General features: G+C 56.2%; 1 protein-coding gene across 1 annotated transcript in view; it reads right to left on the bottom strand.

Moving 5' to 3' along the window:
- HPSE2 (heparanase 2 (inactive)) overlaps window positions 1-13,712 on the bottom strand; it is a 110,550-nt gene that overhangs the window by 11,560 nt on the left and 85,278 nt on the right. The window contains exons 7-9 of the mRNA XM_068399415.1: window positions 7,085-7,178; window positions 4,251-4,357; window positions 3,007-3,121 (exon numbers count right to left, since the gene is read on the bottom strand). Of these exons, the coding sequence (XP_068255516.1) occupies window positions 3,007-3,121; window positions 4,251-4,357; window positions 7,085-7,178 (316 nt within the window). The remainder of the gene's footprint in view (window positions 1-3,006; window positions 3,122-4,250; window positions 4,358-7,084; window positions 7,179-13,712) is intronic.

Below are 13,712 nucleotides of genomic sequence, written 5' to 3'. Positions count from 1 at the left end.
TGTGAGGAAAGCCCAGCAGAGATGGGAGCATCTCCCTAATTTCTCCATGAACCTGCAGTGCCCCTCGGCCATGCCACAGCTGCCTGAAACCATTTTTGAGGAGCCAGGCTGCACTGCACCAGCAAGCCATTGCAGTGCAAAGCCAGGGATGGACCAGCTTAAACCTCCGCTTTCAAGGTTTCACTGCATCCCTGCCTCCAAGCAGCCATTCCCAGGTGCTCTTGCATTTCCCACCGAAACGGCCAGAGTTTGTAAGTTTGTTTTCAAGCCAAGGCTAACCCTCAGAAAATGCAGAGCAAGTCCCACCAGGCTGCCTGGGTTTGCCGCCCAGTGCCCACAATCAGAGAGCAGCCGTGCTCTCTGCTTGCCCGATGCACCAATGGCCCTTGTTAGCTCACAGCACGACCCACGACAGCAGCTAGCACCCTGCTATACACAGAGCGGTGAAGAGATTTACCTGCTCCTTCCCTCATACGTAACAAATCCCCCCAGCGCCGCAGTCCCAGGGGAGAGGCAGAAAGAAACAGGGTGATTTAGAAGCTGAGACTCCCACAGCGGAGCCCACCAAGTGACCCCTATTATCTGCATTCCGCGATCCCCAAATGTGGCACCCACACCACATTTCAAGAGCTTCCTCATGCCATTCGCTGTAACACGCCCTAACAGAGACAGTGCTACCATGAGCAAGACCAGCAGCATCCGAGGGGCTCAGCTGAAGGACAGGGAGGAGGGCTCCCGTGGCAGCAGCGCAGTGCTCCCATGGCGATGGACTACAAATCATTTGGTTTTATACGGGAAGCTCTTTAGCATAGGATGGAGGGCTGTATTTGTGTCGCCACACCATCCCTGGACCATGCAGGAAACTCTCCCTGGACTGTGCAGCTCCCCAGCATATAAGGACACCGCTGTAAAAGGCTCAGCTTCAGCTCAGCATGCCGTCCTCTTATCCAACAAGCAGGGATCAGCAGTGGCAGGGGAGGAGGTGCAAAGGCTGCAACGGGGAGCCCAGCCCTGGCTCCTGGCTCCCTGAGGAGCTGCCAGATGGAGCTGCGATTGATGCCGCGGTGGTGCGGCCCTTCTCTCAGCAGGCAGCTGCCTCACGCCCAGCCCGTGTGCGGAAACCTCTTTGTCGTGGCAGCTAATGAGCAGATTGTATTTCACAGCGCCATGGCCCCGCGCAGGTACGGCCAGCGGCTTTCATCTCCCTGATAGCTCCCACGGGAAAAGAGCTGCCCCCCCTGGAGCAGGTCACGGGCTGGTCTCGATGGGTCTTTTCGTGTTTGCAGCTTTTAAACCCTCCATCGGTTTGCACCTGCCTGTGATTCTTTTAAGGCACAGGAGTGGAGGGAACGGGACTGGGGAAGCATCCACTGGAGTTTGTGCAGGAACACGGCAGTGGGATGTGGGAACTAGCTAAACACTGAAACACGTGGGAGAGCAAGGAAACAGCCAGGAGGGGGGTGGCATCTAACTAAAGATAACTTTAAAGAGTTATCTTTAAAGCAACAGCAAAATCCATTTTAAAGAACTCCATTGTGTTTAACAGCCTGGGGTTTATTCCTTGAACTCCTTCCCTGGCTTTAATCCCACTCCTAACTGCACGCCTGCTCCAGCCGCTCCGGGGCTGCTGCCCCTGTTGTGCTGGGAGAGCTGGCCATGGGCCACCCGCTGCCCCCGTTGCGCCAGCAGAGCTGGCTGTGGGCCACCCGCTGTCCCCATTGTGCCAGCAGAGCTGGCCATGGGCCACTCGCTGTCCCCATTGAGCTGGGAAATCTGGCCTGCACCCATCCAACCAGGAGCAACCTGGGAGGGCCCCAAGGTCCTGGTGGTGGTGGGGATGTGACTTGGCCAGGGGAATTGGCTCTTCAGAAGAAATCCATCAAGTGCTTGCCCCAGGCTCAGATTCATCTCAAACGAAGTTTAAAGCCCCCCCGGCTGCCCCCAGCCCAGGGCCCGGAGCTGGCAGGTACGCTTGCCAAGGGAGTGTGTGCAGGAGCAGCCCAGGGTGCTCCAGGAGACACTCAGAGCAGCACAGGCAGGGGACCGTGCTCTCCCACTCACTGGTTTGCTCTCCGGAGCCACCCACCAGGCCACTTAGCACAGACCTTGTGTTGAAGACACCTCTCACATCCTCCCCTGACCCTTGGGTATGCTGTTGTGGGGATGCTGTTTCCACCATCTGAGTAGGTAGAGCCAACCAAGACGTGGCTCCCTCAGCCTCTGCCCCCCCCACACCAAGAGCAGTGTCAAAGGCAGGTTCACAGTGGCAGGGTTGTGCCCCTCTCCGACGTGGATCCCCAGCCCGCCAGCAGTGTCTGCCGGGTCATGGACCCATAAATCCCTTCCAGGGGAGATGCAGAGCACCCAGCCGCTCTGCAGGGCTCTCCACTTACAAGGCAGGGTATTTACTAGCCCCCTCAAAAAAGCTGAAAAGGAAATCTGCTTCTTTTAACAGAGTTTTTCATACAGTTTCTTTATCAGCACCATGTGTGCAGCAAGTCCCCCCCTGCCCAGGCGCTTTTGAAGAGTGAGGGATGCTGCAGGGCACTGGTGAGAACCGCTGCTCCCTGTGAAGGCAGGAATGCCCTTCAAATGCCCTTCACCTCGGTTTCTAGAGATCTGAAGTGGGGTACTGAAGCCCCACCCTGGCTTCCCTTGGGCCAGCTCACCTCTGCCAATCTGGCTGCCCGCCCTGTGCTACGTGTGGTCCTGCCACGTCCCTCTGACTCCGCAGCCTGCGCTGGCACCCCTCAGTGGCACCAGCCTCCCTCCCGTGCTACCGGCCCTGGGCACTAGATAAATTTTCAGCTACAGAGGTGACGCTCTCACACCTGCCTCCAACACGTTGCGTTTGACACGAACTAACATCTCCTATTAATTCTGCAAGAAACGGATCTGGAAAAATTCATCGTCAAGCAGAGTTTGGGCAGGCCAAAAGGGGAGAAACCTCCCCGCAAATGAGAGGGGAAAAGCCAGCGCCAGTGCAACATGCCCGGGCAGACCTACCGGCAAGGGGTTGAAGTTCTGGTCCACCAAGTGGTTGTGGCCGTGGTCGAGGAAGGAGTGCCGCACCACCACGTCGATGCCCTGGCTGGCCAGCAAGCCCAGCGTGTTCAGCCACCTGGGGACAGAGGGAGCAGAGTCAGGCCACTGCGGGGGGACCCCTCGGCCCCAGAGGCACAGCCATGCTCCAGCATATGGCATCGCTCTTGTGCACCTGACCCGGTGCCTGGTCCCAGTGCCTGAGCCGAAGCCTTCAGATGGTTTTGCATGCTGGGCATTAACCGGCTCCCACCACCCCTGCCCCGGCAAGCCTGCATGCCTCTGCCCCCACTGCAGCCACCTCTGCCCCAGCCGTGCCCACCTTGCATGTCCTGAGCCGCTGTGTGCACCCCAGCGTCGCAGCCCTGCACCCAAAGCCTGGGTGCCCCCCAGCCTGCCAGCACCCTGCACCTGCCGTCTCAGCATTGGGGACCAGTGCATTTCAGCAGCCTGTCTCTTCACACCCCCCGGGAAAAGTCTTCAACCCTCGCAGCCTGCCACAGCCCAGATATTCCAGGGATGTCCCTGTGCCTCCCCGCAAAGCCCAGATAATCTTCCTCCATCTTTCATGATCACGGCCAGCTCTGAAGGTGTGAACGAGGGCTTTGCCACAGGACGCCCGTGCCACTGGGCTTTGCCAGTAGACAAGCCCCAGGAGCCAGGGATGGTTGTGGCTTTGAAGAAGGAGAGAAAATGGTTTCGAGAGCAGGGTCCTGCTGAGCGCTTCCCTGGGCAGGTGCCCTGGGAGTGAATGCATGCAAGGATGCGTGTCTGTAGCCTGAACCAAAAATGCAGAGCAGGAGGGCTGGGCAATCCTGAGCTGTTGAGCGAGGCAAGCCTGCTGGGGTGCCAGCCCTGGGTCCTGGGGCTGGCGTGCCTGGATCACACCTCCCCTTCCATGCCCATTCCCTTTGGCACACTGTGGGTACCCATGTGGGACCCCAAGCGGTCCCCTCCTTACTCTGCTTCTCTGGGTATGCCAGAGCCTGGGTCACCTACAGGAAAGCATAGCTGAGGAGGGGTAATAGGGATGCTACGGAGAAATTAACAGTGCCCAGGCTGCCAGGGGGGGTACCGAGGGGTAGTGCAGGTGGGGTCTCTGGGCACAGAGCTGGCCCTCTCCTGGCTGCAGCGGCTTTGCAGCACCCGAGCCCCCAGAGCCCATGGGGGTGGCAGTGCCCTGACACCGACGAGCAGGCATAACTCACAGGAACCCGGCTGCATAGGAATCGGAGAGGTTGTTCATGCCTCCGGCCGAGGTTGCGCCAACGCCTTCCAGCCAGATCTTCTTCCCCGGCGTGTATGTGTTCACCACCTGTGCGGGACACAAAAGCAAGCAAAATTACCCTCATGAACCTGTGATTTAAAACCAAGGCAGACGTCTCCTGTGCTATGCCCCAGGAAGGCTTACGGAGACCTTCGGTAATGCCGCTGCTGGGCAGTCAGTGCCTGCCCAGCCCTGGCACAGTCACTAGGTGTCTTCACCATGTCTGAGTGGTGGGACGCTGATCCTCATGCTCTCCTGCCACTGCCACGTGTCCACTGTCCATCTTGTGGAGCTGCTCCAAACACGCCCTCCCAAACATGCTCTCCCGCTCCCAAACCCAGGCCCTGCTCTTTCCCTGTGGTCTCCCCACATGCTCCATCCTGCAGGTTGCCCTGCTGTGTCACCTCAGCTCTCCATGTCCCCACGCAAGATGGCTGCCAGCTGCAGGGAGCATCCGAGCCCCGATGGCTCTGCAGCATGGCCCTGGAACACGTACTGGAGCCACACGGAGGGATGGTGAGCACCAAAGAAAGCAGTGGATGCCCCCGGGTGCGGGCAGAGCCTGCCCCATGGCTGAGAAGGGGCTGCTTCGCCATCCAAGGGGTCCCTGGCACAGGCAGGACTTGCAGGTCCAAGCCTGCTGGCCCGTCCGTTAAAAGGCTCCAGCCAGCAACACAGACACCTGTGAGATGCCAGGCAGGATGGGAGGGCTCGGATGGCCGGAGCTGCCCTCTCCCAGCACGAGCAACCTCCGGCACCGTGTAACGCCTCATCCTCTCTCCTGCAATCCCACTTCTCCAGTCTGGGTGATGAGCTCCCATGACCAGATGTCTGCAAACCCGGCAGCCCGAGGAGCGCTCCGTGCAGCCTGATGGATCCTGCCCCATTAGTGAGGAGCGCTGGAATGTGCTGGATGGACTGGGATCCCTCAAAGATGTTAAATACGCCAGCTCTGGGCTGCCTCCCACTCACAGCCTGTGAGAGTCGACATCCCTGCCTGAAGCCCCAGAGGTGTTGGCATCCTGCCTGTAATTATCTAAGCCCGCCACCTTCCCCCGTCGGAGAGGAAGCAATAAAACAGGGAAGCGGACAAGCCCAGCTGCTCTAATCAGCCCCGGCAGGATGCACGGACTCAAAGCCAAGCTGGAGGCTATTAGCACCCAGCGCTGTGCTTTTGCTCAGCCACACTGGCATTCCCGGGAGAGCCCTTCCCTGGCCCTGCCCCGTGCAGACCAAACCCTGCCCTGTGGGTGCGAGGGTTCCCCCAACACACGCCGAGTGCAGCTCCTCGCCGCCACTGGTCTGGGGATGGATGGGGACCAGGGAGCCCTGAGGGTTGGTGTCCCATCCTGCCAGGGATGTCACCACCCAGCTGCCCACAGCTGGGACAGCAAATGCTTTCCCCAGCCATCCCGCTGTCCATGCCCTGCTCCCCAGAGCCCTCTGCCCAGCCCACCCTGGGGGATCCTGCTCCCTTCCTAGCAGGTTGCTGACCTGCAGCAGAGGTGGGACACATGCCACTACTTTTGGTGGGGCTGTGTCCCCCCAGCAGGAGCAGGGCCGGCCGGTGCCTCTCACTTGCCCCCATGCCGATCCCACCGGTCACCCCGCCATGCCCCCCTGCAGCGGGAGGACCATCCGCATGCATGGATGACTCCCAGCTTGCACCGGAGGTCTCGGCAAGCGGCTCCTCTCCTCCCATTTTGCTGTGCCGACCCTCACATCCCCTTTCCCGGGGCCTCTTTGAGTTGTTTACTCATCCTACGGTTTCTCCCTGCAGGAATTACAACAGTAAGACATTGTGGTGACTGGTATGGTATGAAAATCTAGACAAGACAGACGGACGGACGTCTCCTCTAGTCCCTAAAGCCTTCCCTGCTTACTAGGTGTTCCTTATTTGCTATCAGACTGACAGCTGAGTGGGCCAGTCACAGCCCTGGCCCCCGTCTCAGCCGAAGCAGGGGGACCCTGTGAAGCCCCCGTCCCCTACCCAGTCGCTAGAGATGCAAGCCGGGTCCCCCTGCCTGGCGGGGAGAGGAGCGCTGGCTGCAGGCTGCGCTGGCCAGGCAGAGCCGTGGGCTCTGACACAGCACGCCAGCAACAGCTGGGTTTATAACACAGTCAAAACATGATCATCGGGAAAAAAAAAACCCAGTTGTTCATAATGATCCTGATTCTCCACGAGTGAAAATCACCCTGGAAATGCCACTGTCACAACTCTGCAAGCAACATTTTTAGGCACTGTGTGTGAGTGGGTCAAGATATTGCAGTAGGAGACCCTCCCCGAGCAGGCACGGCACCGGCCCTGCTCTGGCTGGTTTGGTACCTCCTGGTTGCTCCCTCCTCTCCTCGTCCTTGGGAGCAAATTTCAGGAATGGATGGATGGGAGACTGGAGAGAGTGGGCTGCTTTAGAAAGGCTTTGCATGGCAGTATCTGCCTCCGTCCCGTGCATCCAGCCTGTGTCCTGGCACACCTGCACAGCCCACGCCATGCTGCAGCCTGCAGCCACTTCCCTCCCGACCCCCCGCACATCCCACCCTGGGGCCAGGCACCATGCTGCCCTGACTTCCTTCCCATCCCCTGGGTGAGGGCTGGCCGCGTTTGGGCTGGGAGAACAGCCGCCCCCAGCAGCCACCCTCCATCTCTGCCCCACGCCATTTCCCCTGGGAGTGTGTTGGTGCTGAGGCCGGAGCGCCGGCCACGAGCTGTGCCAAGGCCAGGCACTGCAGGCACGGTGCCCCCTTGCCCCTTGCAGACCCTTTGCACTCACGCACTTTCTGGATTTTCCTGATCTGGTCAGAGAGCGTGTCTAACAGGCGCGTTTTCAGGAAGTCCGTCACTTTGGCCACTCGGCCATCAATGTAGTAACTGCAAGGAAAATAAAAAGACAAGGATCAGACAGCTGGGAGTAGCTCCACCCCGAACCATGTCCTCCTGTCCCACTGCTGCCCCATGCCAGGAAAACTCCTCTGCTCCATGGGAGTCCCTGCTTGCACCCTGCCCTGCTCTGGCCCTCTGGCCATGACTGTGTCTGGCAGATGCTTTCAGTCTCCAAAACAGGGCACGAGGTGGACGCACCCTGAACGCTGAGTGTCCTGCACTGCAGAAACCATGGGAAGTTTTGCACTTGCTTAACTATTGCTGGTGAAATGCTGGGAGCAGAACGAAAAAGGCTGGGAGCAAAATGCCACCTGCAAAGGCTTTGCAGCACCCTCTGCACTGATCTCATGAAGACAGCACGGATAGAGACCCTCCAACATGATGCCTGTGATAGCAGCACCTGGGCTCCACCACCAGGGAGATCTTGGGAGATCTTCTGCTCACCTGTCTCATCCCGTGTGTACCCATCCCCAGTCTTAGGGACAACCTGTTTCCAAAAGGCAGTTAAGCCAGTCAGCCCTGAGCCCAGCATCATTGCTACTGGAAAGGTTGCTCTTATCGGATAGCAAAATAGAAGATGCACATCTAATGGCTGAAACAAAAGGCCCCTTAGCCACAGGAGGACACTACGCAGACACCAGGGAGAAGGGTCCCAAGCAACAAACACCCTCTGAGTCACACTGGAAATTGCTGCAGTAAACACCCAAGAGGGGACAGGGGAGGCTGCCTGCGATCCCAGCCATGGGAATAACTGCATCACTCTGCCCAGGTCATGGGACACTCTCCACACCATGCCATGGTCTGCAGGGGGGACTGTACAGAGCCTCTTCTGGTCTGAGAACCAGAATTGCTCCTGGACATCCTGCTGCAATAACAACCCTCCAGGGTAAGCCCTGACGGTGTTTCTGAGCAAGGACTAGTGACCATGGGGTGCACGGGCTGAGGACCTACGGCACCAGCATGAGCCCTGCTCCCAGCACCCCTGCACCTTCCTTGCTTGCTCTCCTGGCAAAGTCCACAGCCGAATGCCCCACTCGAGAAATGCCATGTCCATTACCCACAGGGGAGGTCCTGTCCTCACAGAAATCCCTCCTGCCCTGGGAATGCCAGGGAGCATTTCCCGTACAGAGGGCTGATTCCCGCTCTCCATGTGCTTGCTTATATAAAACACTGCTATAGTGCTGCCAATCATGATGTGAATCATCTGTCTCTAAGTGTGGGAGGAAGGCTCTGACACGCCTCAATGCTGTCTCCTGGCTCCAGGACATAAGGTGAAGCAGTCTGTCCTGGAGTGCAAATACCCTGTTGCTGGAGGTGATCCCAACCAGCTCCTCCTGAGGAAGTGTCTGGGGCTGGCACCTCTGCCCCCATGCAGGGAGCAGTGGCAGCCCTTGCACATCTCCTGGAGGCTCCTCCCAGCCACGCAGGGACACCAGGTCGTCTGCTGCAGCATGCACTGGCATACCCCTGGGACAGCCATTTGGTTGATAAATAGGTTTTGCAAGAGAAACTTTCTGAACCTTTTCCTCCCAAATTTGCAGCGAGCATCAGCCACTTGACACAGCAAGCCCCAGAGCATGTTGGAGCCGTGTTGGGGTGACAGAGGTGCACGAGAATTACAGCAGCTCTGGCTGGGGCTGCCAGGGTCTGGCCGCTGCCTCCCATCCTTTGCTGCAGCCACATTACACAGACCCTTCTCCCCCTCCACAGACTTCAGTGTAGCCATGGGTGCTGGGGTGCATAACAGGCTGAAGACCTGGGGTTTGAAGAAAGGTGGAATCAGCTTTCCAGGCTGATTTCTCCATAACATGCATCTCACCCACACCAGTGAGCAGCTGTAGCGGCCGTAGTGGCTGCTTCACTCGGGTGCTGGAATGCAGGAGCATCCCCAAAGGATGCTGCCAGCTTACTCGGCCTCGGCCAGAGCACCCGGCACATGTGCACGAGTGCTCAGAGAGGATTTTTGCATCCCACTGCTCCAAGTCACTACCCAGGTAACAGGGTAAAGGTGCTTGGAGCTGTGCAGGGCTGCAGTGAAAGGGGAGAAACACCAGGACTAGAACAGAAATGCATTAAATGACAAGAGTCTCTTCTGCCAGTCCTCCCCCAGACACATAGTCCCTGCTATGTCCTCAGTGAAGCACGGGATCATGCCCAGCTTCACTCCAAAGTTGTGTAACACAGCGAAGGAAGAAAGAGGCATTTCTGTATGTCTGTGTTGACGGGAAGGTGCTAAGGGCAGAGGTTATCTCCCGGGGGGCACTTGGGAAGTGTTCAAAATCATTCCAATCACTTATACACTATCGAACCCCTGGCTGCCGGGAGGAGAGCAGATCTGTAAGCAGCAGGCAGCGGTGGGGTTTACAGAGATTACTTTTTAAGACAAAATTACAAAGCAATGGACTCTGGGGATGGCAGATGTTTGGATTGTAGCACAGCACTTAAGAACTGAACAGAAACGATTTTTTCAGACTGCTGTGGACTAAAAACCCCATCACCTGGGCCGAAAACTGGCTGAAAGACCATAAAAACAAGGTTGTATTAAATGGGAAAAGATGGAGTTAGAGAGACCTCAGTCTGCGTATGGCCCCTCCAACGCAGCGGGCTTTCTGCAGGGTTCAACTTGTCTGCGCGAGCCGATATGGTCCCAGAAAAAAACCCTCGGAAAGCAAAGGCAGGCTTGCATCTCCTCATCATCTCGTCCAAGCGCAAGGTGTGCTCTGACCCACAGCTCTGCTGCCAAGGGAGAGGAATATCTCCCCAGGAGCAGCCCCAGAGGAGGCTCTGCCCTCCCAGACACCGCGCAGAGGAGGCAGCCTGGGAAGGTGCTGCTGTGCTGAGCACAGCTGAGACCATGCAGGGAAGAGAAATGCCCGGGACGGTGCCATGGACACATTTTTTGACACCTTCATTAACAACCCAGAGAAATGGGGACTGGCAGGGAGATGAAAGGCAAAAATAAACCTGTTTCAGTATCAGGAAATCTTGTTGGTAGCAAGTCTCCTGGGGGAGCGAGGAGGGGAGCACCTTGGCTTCAGGTATGTAAGAGCACAAATACAATTACAAGCTTCTGTAAGATGGGCAAGGGTCTCTTGCAGATCTGCCTGGGAAGTTCTTGGACACCAACAGGTACTTTCAACCTCCCCAAACTGGGAAAGAGGGAAAATGGCACCAGTGGCACAAGGGTCGTGAGGAAGAGAAAGGCACCGAGGTCTTCACTGGTACCAGGCTGCTCAGGAACGGGTGAGCCATTTCCAGGTGTAGGCTTCGTCACTGGGATTTGGGCACTTCCTTTTGAGAGCTTTAGCTGTCAGTAAAAGCAGCACAGAAATCTGCAAAATGCAAACAACTGACAGGCCTTTAAAGCAGGAGAAGCACTCGTTAGGTATGGATTGTTCCCAGGAGAAAAGGCTGCAGCTTTGCTGATATTTACAATGACTCAGTGCACTTGACTTTTTAAAAAGAAAAAAACCCTGAACAGTCACAACTCTCCAACCTCCAAAAAAGCCAGCAGCAGCTGCAGAGAGCCCCAGCGCTGACAAGTACCTCCCCAGGCAGCAGCGCGGTGCACAGGCAGCCGGGCTGAGCCAGCCCCGGGGACCACGGCATCCACATCCTCCTTTCCCCATGCCAGAGAGGTCTCAGTGCCAAAGGAGACGAATGGACAGACCCACTCCAGCGCGGGCAGGGGTCTCTGGCAGCCATGGCTCTGCAGAGGACACGTAGCTCATCGACAAGCTATTCAGCTCCAACGCAGGCTGGGAGATCTTCCAGTGGGCTCCAAGTATGATGCAGAATGACTTGGCCCTGAAGCCTAGGAGACTTCAGCATGCCCACCATGGCCACAGACTATGCTGTTTCTCATAATACAGGAGAGAATAGATACAGGCAATTGCATGCAGAGCTGAGGCACCGTGTCCCCCCCCAGTTTTATGTCACTGTCTCTGCAGACTGACAATTTGCAGGAACTTGAGAAGAGCCAGCCAAGAAAAAGAGGGATCTAGCAACTAAATCCTAGATGAGCCATACATCTCAGAGGAAAGGCCACGTACAGCCACTTTGGGTGCTCTATTAGACTCCACAAAGCTGAGGCCAGTCCTCCTCCTTCTGTTTACATTAACCCGTTTCTAAAAACCCCAGTTGAATATGTTCTAGAAACCCAGGATGGCATCAGTGCACTTTGCAAAGGGAGGTGTGACCGTATCACTCCAGAGGTGGCCAAACCAGAGCATGGCGCAGGGGAAGGACTCCGCCAAGGGCTGGGCAGGGATTTGTGCCAGTGTGAGGAAACGCACCACCCCAATTCCCGGCCCCCATCCCTGGCTGGAACTGTAGCATGAGACTCAAGACACAAAGACAAGAGCTGGGAACAGTACACCAAAAAAGCTGTTGCCAAAGGGTCTGCTGAGGCAGGGCTGAGCACAGCTCTGGCCCAGAAACGCCCTCGTTCCTGGGCAGGCTGCAAGGCCAGGGCACACACAGCCCTCCCAGAGAAGGGCAGTGCCAGGCACCTGGGCACTTGAGCGAACCTGGGGCTACACATCTCTATCCTGTCACCTCCGGGACTTGTGCTGCCTTTATAATGGTTTTCTGGAGAGATCCACAATCTGCTGCATGGGACCATGAGCATCATCCCATGTTTAATGAAGGCAGTGCACTGGCTCCTGTGCAGCTGGTTTCATTTACCTCCCTTTCATTTTAAAGAGAAACCTCTGCCCTATTATCTGACCTCTTCTTCTGTTGCAGTTAATTACATTAAAGTCCACTTCCCAAAGCTCAGGAATTTCCGGATCTACTTTGTTGCCTGCTGCTATGGGGAGAGTCTGCTAGGAATTAGGGCACCCGCCTGCCGGGGAAGCCAAGCAGGGCAGGTCCCCGCCGTCAGCGTGACACCCCACTGCCACCGCAGCTGTGAAACCGAGACACCTCTGCTGATGGAGGTGGCCCTCATCCCTCAGCATCTCCCCAAAAAGAGGGCAGAGCCCCCATCTGCAGCACAGGACACAGGCAGCCCCACCGCTACCCCCAGAGAGGAGAGGTGGGATGTGACCCTCTCCCCTCAGGTAAAGACCTGTGGGCACAGGGGAGAGACGCTGCCCACCCCCAGTCAACTAATAAATGTGCTGATGGGCCAGCGATTCCTTCATGCAACCCCTTCCTCCAGGCACAGCCTCAGAAGACACCGTGCTCTGAGTGCTCACAGCAAGCTCATGCAAGCCCACACATATTCCCTCGGTATATACATCAGGGGGTGTGTATGCACGCTGGGCAACTCTGCCCCGGCACCTTTGGGGAATCTGCTCTCTGCAGCTACTGCCTCATGAGCAACTCTGCCTGCACACTTGACATGTCTAAGCCAGAAGAGATATCACCCAAACTAAGCCCAGCAAAAGCATTTTAAGCAGCACCCGCCATGTGCCCGTGTGCCTGGCATCTCTGGTTTGCCACATAGGACAGGTGACTTTCTATCTTGGAAGATAATGAGGCATTCTTCAAGGAGCCAAAAGGATAGATGTCCACTGGCTTTGAAGATGCAAACATTTACTTTCCCTGTAATTAATAGGGATTTGTGCTCCAGAAGCAGCATTGCATAAGGATTTATCCATTAAATATGCAAAACTTGGAGTTTTGCACAACTCTTTGAATGGAAAACCAGCCATATAGACCGAGAGAGCATGCTTGAGGATGGGACTGGGCATGGCTGCAGGTTTAAGTGGGCAATGAATCTTCACCATGTGCGAGGACATCAGCACCGAGCAAAGAGATGGCTGTGGGGCGGTTTCTGAGCAGTGGAAACCCACATCCAAAGACTGAGGGGGTCAGCAATAAACCGAGCATTTACTCATAACCAAACATAACAAACTAAATTATTGGGGAAATGCCAAAACTCTCGGAGCCACTGTCAGTCCCACCTGCCACACCCTCCTTTAGTGGAAATTCCCCGAGCGTTTCGAAGTCATTCACACATCCCTCTCCAGCAAGACATTACTTCTGAAGAGGGAGGCACACATGCTGAGTTACATATGTAAGTGAAACCGTACTCAGAAAGGCTGGCGAGGTTGCTTATTTCCACCCAGTGTCACTTTTCTGTCAGCTATATTTCAGATGTATTCCATTTTCACACAGAGAACAAGGATCCCTGCAATGTATTCCCTTCTCAATTCCCTTTCTGGATGGAGCACAACCTTTTCAAAGGAATAACAGATTTGACAAATTTATAACCGATATCCCAGGAGAATGTTAGGGTTTGGAACAGAAATGTTCATACTTGAAGTCAGACAGCAGTTTAGTTTCCTGCTAATCATTTTCTTCTTGGATACAAAGGAACTTGTTTTGTTTTGTTGTGCTGTTTGGAGCAGAGGGATGAGACACTGTTTTGACATTTATTCATAAACAGTACAGAAGCCCAGCTCAGAGCTGTGGCCATGGCCAGTCCTCGCAAATGCATACGGGTGCAATCTCCAGAGCTGCAACCCCAGGCTGGGGGAGAAGCGGCTCCTACGCTGAAGTGGAAATGGGGCA

Source organism: Nyctibius grandis, chromosome 4 (genome assembly GCF_013368605.1).
Source record: "Nyctibius grandis isolate bNycGra1 chromosome 4, bNycGra1.pri, whole genome shotgun sequence".
Lineage (NCBI taxonomy): Eukaryota > Metazoa > Chordata > Aves > Nyctibiiformes > Nyctibiidae > Nyctibius > Nyctibius grandis.
This window is presented reverse-complemented; position numbering and strand designations above follow the sequence as displayed.